The sequence below is a fragment of the Anabrus simplex genome, chromosome X (assembly GCF_040414725.1).
Source record: "Anabrus simplex isolate iqAnaSimp1 chromosome X, ASM4041472v1, whole genome shotgun sequence".
NCBI classification, from domain to species: domain Eukaryota; kingdom Metazoa; phylum Arthropoda; class Insecta; order Orthoptera; family Tettigoniidae; genus Anabrus; species Anabrus simplex.
The window spans coordinates 104,627,653-104,636,431 of record NC_090279.1 but is presented as its reverse complement, the minus strand read 5'-3'; the positions used below and the strand labels follow the sequence as shown (position 1 = coordinate 104,636,431).

At 42.1% G+C, this 8,779-nt stretch overlaps 1 protein-coding gene across 1 annotated transcript in view; it reads left to right on the top strand.

The window, feature by feature from the left end:
* The first annotated feature begins 5,879 nt into the window (after positions 1 to 5,879).
* Lnk (SH2B adapter-like protein Lnk) overlaps positions 5,880 to 8,779 on the top strand; it is a 153,541-nt gene continuing 150,641 nt past the window's right edge. Inside the window, exons 1-2 of the mRNA XM_067158686.2 lie at positions 5,880 to 6,779; positions 6,863 to 6,964. Of these exons, the coding sequence (XP_067014787.1) occupies positions 6,111 to 6,779; positions 6,863 to 6,964 (771 nt within the window). The 5' untranslated portion in view covers positions 5,880 to 6,110. The remainder of the gene's footprint in view (positions 6,780 to 6,862; positions 6,965 to 8,779) is intronic.

Genomic DNA, 8,779 nt, shown 5'->3' with positions numbered 1-8,779 from the left:
TTCATCCTCTCGCTGAGCTTCTTCCTTCGTTCTTCTGTCCAAGTTATAGTAGCTCTGGTGTTGGGTTTGTCTTCAAAGTGGTGATCGTCGATTTTGGTTCTGAATTTACATCTGTCCTGTACAATGTCTTCTGAGATGTTAATTTCCTGGATATCTGTTTCAATTTCACGAAGCCACCTGTTCTTGGTTTTAGACGAAAGGGCCAGGTTGAGAATTCTTTTAGTTAGCCTGTTAGTATTCATTCTGATAATGTGTCTATAAAATTTCAATCGTCTTTTCTGAAAAGTGTGAGATTTTTTTCAGAATGACAATATATCTCCTGGGATTGATTTTTTTCTCCATATTCCATCTATACAAACTGGCCCAAACATTTTTCGTAAAATTTTCCTTTCTTGTTTCTCAATATCTTTGGTTAAAGATCCGCCACCAATGATTAAGGTTTCTGAGGCATATAACGCTTCAGGTTTGATCACTGTATTATAGTGTCTAAGTTTTGCATTCCGAGATATTGACTTTTTATTATACCTATTCCAAGTGATCCTGTATGCTTTCTGTAATTTGGAAATTCTTTCTTTATTTGCTTCGCGGTTTAAACCAGAGGGCTGGATAATTTCTCCCAAATATTTAAATTGGTTCACTTGAACAATTTTGCCGAATTTAGTTATCATAGATTGTCCATTTAAGTATCGCGAGGCTCCTTCCATGTACTGAGTTTTCTCATATGAAATTTGAAGTTCAATTTCATGCAGTTTTTCAATGGAATGAATTGCTTCATGCCCATTATTGGAAAGGATTGCTATGTCACCACCAAAGGCCAGACATTGCACGTGAATTCTGTCTTTACGTAGTCCTCCAAGGGTTATTCCTTTAGTTTCCTTTCCGCAGGTCCTGATTACTTTCTCAAGTACCAAGTTAAACAGTAACGGCGATAAACCATCCCCTTGACGGACCCCGGTGTTAACAGGAAAAGGCTCAGATATTTCGCCTAGGAATTTAACTTTTGAAGTAGTGCCAGTTAATGTTTGTTTGATTAATTCTCTTGTTTTTTATCCACTTGAAATTCTTCTAGAGTATTGAAAAATGTTTGATGGTCTATAGAGTCGTGCGCTTTTCTGAAATCTAAAAAAGTAATGACTGTTTGTCTGGTTTTGCGCATTTGGAGGATAGTTTTGAGATTAAGGATTTGTTCTGTACAAGATCTTCCTTTTCGGAAACCTGCCTGATATTCACCAATTAGGTGGTCTTTGTTTCTTAAGTCTAATGATCAAGGCTTTGGAAACAATTTTGTAAGCAACTGGTATCAAGCTAATTCCTCTATAATTATTGATGCTCGTTTTATCTCCTTTCTTGTGTAGTGGATGGATTAGCGCACATTTCCAATCTTCCGGAATTTCTTCAGTGATCCAGATGTTCTCAAGAATCGAGTGGATTTTCCGGGCTACGCTGTCACCTCCTATCTTCAACATTTCGGCAATTATACCATTTTCCCCCCGGATACTTTATTATTTTTGAGTCCATGGATTATTTCTTTGACTTCTTCCAGTGTTGGGGTTCTGAATCTTGATTAGATAAGGGTTTTTCAAAGGCGAGTTGTACTTTAGGGGATTCACAGTTTAAAAGATCCTGGAAAGAAGCTGCTAGAAGTTTGCAGTTCTCTTGATTATTCATTTCCATTTATATTTTTTCTGTGCAAAAGCGACTCCTAAAAGTGGTGTGTTTTTGTGAAATCATTTGTCTGTTTTGCTTTTGAAGAGTCTGTCGTATCCGAAATCCATTGTGTTTTTGTCAGTCAGTCTTGTTTCTTGGAGTGACAGTTTTCCTTGTTCGTTTAAGGGTTTCCTCTAGCTCATACAACTTTCCTGCTCGTAGGAGAGTATTTATATTTAGTTCTCCGAAAAGGGTTTTGCTGTTTAGGTGACGTTGCCCAGATGTCTCCGACGCCTTATTTACACCTGTCGCGCATATCTACAGGAACTTCGTCTATGGCGCGATCTGTCTTTGTTGATGGCCCCATTACAGAGAGAGGTGAAAGAAGGTGTGGGCTTGAATGGGTCTATCTACAGTATCAAAGATTCTTTTAAAACTTTGAAATCAAGGTTATATTTCTTTTCAGAAAATCAAACTTAACAACAGTGTATCAGGTACAATTACAATGTTGATATAGAAGAAAAATGAAATGGCGTATGGCTTTTATCAGTGCCGGGAGTGTCCGAGGACATGTTCGGCTCGCCAGGTGCAGGTCAATTGATTGACTCCCGTAGGCTACCTGCGCGTCATGATGAGGATGGAATGATGATGAAGACGACACGTACACCCAACCCCCGTGCCAGCGAAATTAACCAATGATGGTTAAATTCCCGATCCTGCCGGGAATCGAACCCGGACCCCGGTGACCAAAGGCCAGCATGCTAACCATTTAGCCATAGAGCAGGGCGATATAGAAATAGAAACACCCAGAACAGGGAATTTAACACTTTTGGGTTTCAAGACCCTAATTTATAACTTTACAATGTCACCAATATAGCGTTTACTTCGACACCAGATTCCAGAGCACTTGCTCCAACCGTTACAATTACGGCCTTCCAAAGGCCCCACACAATATTACATAAATACCAGAAAAGAGCTCACATGCTCTCCAAATTTAACCAAGGAGACTGCGCTCCCAATTTCTTACAGCCTACCCAAGGCGACATAGGCCTAACCTACAATTTACAATACTTTTACACAGGGGTATCTATTACTCAAACTACTGGGCCTTCGTGGAAAGAAGAACGGGTTAAATTACTGGCCCAAACACAAAATGTATTGAGGCGTACACTTGCGCTCCTAGAAAACCAAGTGTAAAACCCCAATTGGGCTCGCGGCCCGATGATACAGAGGCTAATCCCAAGCTACTGAGGTGACTAGAATGAAGGTTAATGGATGCTTTACAGAAAGAGGAACAGTTACAAAATCGTAGTCACCACGAGATAAATTGAAGGGGAACTCAGGAGGGTAACGCATTATCTATCCCCGATTTACAGTTAAAGACTTCATGAAGTTTTACATTAGCAAGAAGTAATTTATAGTTTAGAGATCACACGATTACATACTTAAAGCTTATAAACTTCCCCTCAGATAAGTTGGCGGAGGTAGATAGAGAGATAGAAAAATGAGGCGCCCCGCCTGTCTTAACACATACACTCTCAGAAATTCGGCAATCTATAAGACAAGGTAGCCGCAGCTTATATACCCGAGTGGAATTTTCGAGAAGGTTCTGGACTAAATCCGGACACAACCTCTCATTTTTATTGGCCGAATAAAAATAAATAAGAAGCCTGTGATAGGCTGAAAAATAAATACAAAAATTTCTAATTGGCCAGATTCAAACTGGCGAGATGAGAAGGAAGTGTTGCAAACCTTGAAATAACAAAATGAATGAACGTTGATTTAGTTATGAAAACCTAGAAACACAAAACTTCTTTAAATCACAAATTCTTCCACCTTGCACCTCAGTTTCTTGTAAGGACATCTATGGAGAAAGGTTCAGACTACAAGCTGTACACCAAAACAAAACAAATAAATTCAGTCAGTTTAAGGAACTTTAAAATAACACAATATTCTGTTATTTATGAGTGGCATCTTCTGATTAATGTCCGAACTACATGCAGTAGCGGTTTCACATTTTGTTTGATAGATAGAGTTCCTTAAGGCGCTTCTTTTAAATGTGCGGGGTTGAGGTGTACCTCCCGGTACAATTATTATTATTATTACACTGACTGACAGAGCAAATGCAACACCAAGAAGGAGTGGTTCGAAAGGGATGAAAGTTGGGGAAAAAACAGAGACGACACGGACGAATAATTGATGTTTATTTCAAACCGATATGCAGGTTACACAATGCGCACGGCATCGACTCAGTAGGATGTAGGACCACCGCGAGCGGCGATGCACGCAGAAACACGTCGAGGTACAGAGTCAATAAGAGTGCGGATGGTGTCCTGAGGGATGGTTCTCCATTCTCTGTCAACCATTTGCCCCAGTTGGTCGTCCGTACGAGGCTGGGGCAGAGTTTGCAAACGGCGTCCAATGAGATCCCACACGTGTTCGATTGGTGAGAGATCCGGAGAGTACGCTGGCCACGGAAGCATCTGTACACCTCGTAGAGCCTGTTGGGAGATGCGAGCAGTGTGTGGGCGGGCATTATCCTGCTGAAACAGAGCATTGGGCAGCCCCTGAAGGTACGGGAGTGCCACCGGCCGCAGCACATGCTGCACGTAGCGGTGGGCATTTAACGTGCCTTGAATACGCACTAGAGGTGACGTGGAATCATACGCAATAGCGCCCCAAACCATGATGCCGCGTTGTCTAGTGGTAGGGCGCTCCACAGTTACGGCCGGATTTGACCTTTCTCCACGCCGACGCCACACTCGTCTGCGGTGACTATCACTGACAGAACAGAAGCGTGACTCATCGGAGAACACGACGTTCCGCCATTCCCTCATCCCAGTCGCTCTAGCCCGGCACCATGCCAGGCGTGCACGTCTATGCTGTGGAGTCAATGGTAGTCTTCTGAGCGGACGCCGGGAGTGCAGGCCTCCTTCAACCAATCGACGGGAAATTGTTCTGGTCGATATTGGAACACATGCACATGCTGAAGAATGGCGGTTGACGTGGCGTGCGGGGCTGCCACCGCTTGGCGGCGGATGCGCCGATCTTCGCGTGCTGACGTCACTAGGGCTGCGCCTGGACCCCTCGCACGTGCCACATGTCCCTGCGCCAACCATCTTCGCCACAGGCGCTGCACCGTGGACACATCCCTATGGGTATCGGCTGCGATTTGACGAAGCGACCAACCTGCCCTTCTCAGCCCGATCACCATACCCCTCGTAAAGTCGTCTGTCTGCTGGAAATGCCTCCGTTGACGGCGGCCTGGCATTCTTAGCTATACACGTGTCCTGTGGCACACGACAACACGTTCTACAGTGACTGTCGGCTGAGAAATCACGGTACGAAGTGGGCCATTCGCCAACGCCGTGTCCCATTTATCGTTCGCTACGTGCGCAGCACAGCGGCGCATTTCACATCATGAGCATACCTCAGTGACGTCAGTCTACCCTGCAATTGGCATAAAGTTCTGAGCACTCCTTCTTGGTGTTGCATTTGCTCTGTCAGTCAGTGTATTATTATTATTATTATTATTATTATTATTATTATTATTATTATTATTATTATTATTATTATTATTATTATTATTATTATTATTATTATTATTATATGGCTCTACAGTTCATTGCAAACCTTGGCCTCTTCAACAACCTTCTGCCATTTATCTTGACCCGACGCGCAGGTCGCCTACGGGAGTAAAATCAAAAGACCTGCATTTGGCGAGCCGAACTTGTCCTCGGACACTCCCGGCACTAAAAGCCATACGCCATTTCTTGTTTCATCATCATTATTATTATTATTATTATTATTATTAATATTCTTCTTCTTCTTCTTCTTCTTCTTCTTCTTATTATTATTATTATTTCAGACGGCATAATTCCCCCATATACTATAGCAAGAGTCTCAATTTAAAGGAAATTTGCTAGGAAATCAAAAGGTGAATCAGGATTCAATAGAAGTTGGTGTCATGAGAGTCTGCAGTAAAAAACAAACAAATAATACCAGTGAGTGCCAGTGACCACTGGTAGTGAAATCTAGGAAGTATTCTCTGAACTTCGGTAATCACTGGCTAGGTTGTTATTGTTAATGTCTGAGACTCTAAGGTTGCCTGTAATGCGTCAATAAGCCCCGCCTACAAATGCACAATTTGAGCTATTACGGCATTTTAATCCCAAGTAGCAACATTTTAATAAGGACCAGAATTACGATGGAGAAGGAAATGTTGACGCAGCGATTAAATCCGTAATTTATGATTTAGAAATATTTCCTTCGTCCTTCCTCTTTACCTTTCCTACGCCCGAATGAGGAATAATTTTGACTAATTGCTTTCAAAATATCATGATGGCCGCTGCGTTACGAAGGTGGTGTTACCCCGAGTGGCGATGTTTACAAACGATATGTATTGGTCTAGTGATTATAGTGACTTATTAACGTTTGTGCAGATGTAAATACTGTAGCAAGATATGGCAGGAGTGCATGCAGAAAATCAAGAGCGCTTGAACTGGATAGAATTTTGCGACAGACATGCCAAAATTGCTGCCAGTGATTTTGCTAAAGCGTTTTGTAGCTATGTTACTGCCAATTTACCTGAGAATGCTCGCTCGACAGTTTCTCCTCATGATTTCGTTCGAAAATTTGTTGACTGCTTTGTAGATCATTTCCAGGAGGAACTAGCGAAGAAAAATTTAACGAACCACCATAAGGAAAAAATCGTTAATGGAAATAATGTGGTATCCTCCGCATCTGGAGGTAGTAGTACTCTTAGGGCAAATAGTCATGAAGAATTCAGTGATTATTCCGAACATGAAGCGGACTCGCCATCGCCGAAGACTCAGCATAAACCTTTTTTTCGAAGACTGTCATTCAAAGGTTTGAAGAAGGGTAAGGGATTTTTTCATAAACAGCATTCTGATGAAGTGGAACTTTCTTCTCATCATCATGATAAACATTCTAAGCATGACAAGCATTCCAAAACCAAATTGGCAAAAATTGTTGTAGAGTGTAGGAAAGAGGGCATAGTTAATTATTTAATGGGTGAAAACATTGATGGAACGCAGAAGTGGGAAAAGTGTCGGTTAGCCTTGGTGAAGACTGTTGGTGGCTACATGCTGGAATTTTATTCACCACCAAAGGTGAGATAAGTTGATTTGTGTGTATAGATCTGTAGAGTGATGTCTTGACAATGTGGTGTAATCAAAGTGACTTTTTATTACAGGCAGTGAAGCCTAAAAGTGGAGTGTTTTGTTTCTTGATCACTGAAGCAAGGGAGACCACTGCTTTAGAAATGCCCGATCATGAAAACACTTTTGTGCTCAAGGTAAGTACCTGAAGATATTTCAATATTTAAATTATTTCTTTCTAATACTGTAGAGTTTCCATTAAGTATCCTTTCAGGGATAGGTGCCGCTTCTGTACCCAGTGTGCAAATCATATAAAAATGATGTGCAATGATACCTTAAGTACCGAGCAACAAGTTGGCCGTGCGCGTAGAGGCACGCGGCTGTGAGCTTGCATCCGGGAGATAGTAGGTTTGAATCCCACTATCGGCAGCCCTGAAGATGGTTTTCCGTAGTTTCCCTTTTTCACACCAGGCAAATGCTGGGGCTGTACCTTAATTAAGGCCACGGTCGCTTCCTTCCAACTCCTAGGCCTTTCCTATCCCATCGTCGCCATAAGACCTATCTGTGTCGGTGCGACGTAAAGCCCCTAGAAGAAAAAAAAAGAAAAAAAAAAAGATACCTTCAGTAGCAGAAAGGAGAGATCTTTCCTTTATGCTTGCTAGAAACCCACTATCCCGCCCCAAGAGTATTCTTACTCATATAGAAGAATTAATACCGAGACTGTGTAAATCAGCTGAATGCGACCATGTGCTGTGTTCCTATTGGCCAGCCAATGTTCGCGATTTGTTCCAATTCGCCGGACAAGCTTTTTATTGTCTCGGATGTAGTTTGCATCGTGTGCAAGTACAGGGCTGCCATATTCACTAAAAGTAAGAGAACCATATCCAGACCAATGTTTTTGTCACTAACCTACTGTAACCTATCCAGATCAATTGTTTTGTCACTAACCTACCCTAACCTATCCGGACCAATGGTGATGTCATGCTGGATACTAAAGGCCTAAAGGCCACTTTGCGGCTCTAACCTGGGGCTTACGCTCCCAGACGCCCTTTGCTTGCCCCCAGACCAATCAATGGTCTAGTCACTAGCCGGACCTAACCCATCCAGCCCAATGGTCTTGTCACTCCCCGGACTTAACCAATCCAGCCCAGTGGTCTTGTCACCAAGAATTACATAAGTTGGCAAGCCTGCCAAGTGTTATGTGACGTCGCCCAAACCTCACTTTCACATAGGCCTACTGGGTACGGAACTTTTACCCAGGGATGTATCAGACTTGAGGGTTTTCCTTGAAGTAGACATGGTACCAAGTGACTGAACAAAACAGAAATCCCCTCATGTGTAGCATGACCCCTCTTATTCTAGATGCTTGCATTTTCTTTTAAAGTTGAATGAAACCAATTTCTTATCTTTAGTGTATTGGACGGTGCGTACCAGTTCATTGTCGTAACAAATGCTGGTTATTACAGTAATTGAAACTATGATGCTGAAATGTCAGATTACTGGGTACTTTAGGTACTTATGCCTAGCAAAAGCGAGTAACGCTTCATTTAAGGGGGAAAGAGAGAGAGAGAGAGAGAGAGAGAGAGAGAGAGAGAGAGAATTTATGACCATTAATTCAACAAAATAAAGTAGTTTTCATTCAAGTGTGTCACTGTTGGTCAGGATACAAGCGACAGCTACCATTTTAAGTGACTGTACTCTTAAGTTCACGTTCCCCCTGTTGTGGACATTGGAGGTGTCATCTAACAAGTGGGTGGCTACATAAGTTATTGTTGATTTTCTTTTTCTGTCTTGCATGTAACAAGTCTATTTCTCAGGTTTACATGTTTGATTTTAATTTAGAAAAGTAAAACTATACAATACACATGTCACATAGCTTCTCAGTTGTTACTGTGCATGATCAGTAGACCTAAAGCAGCGCTCATATATGTGTGACGAGCTACCCCTGGACCGTGGGGCCAGTTCAGTTTACTTCTAGAGGTAAATGGCATATTACTTGCTTTTATAACAAA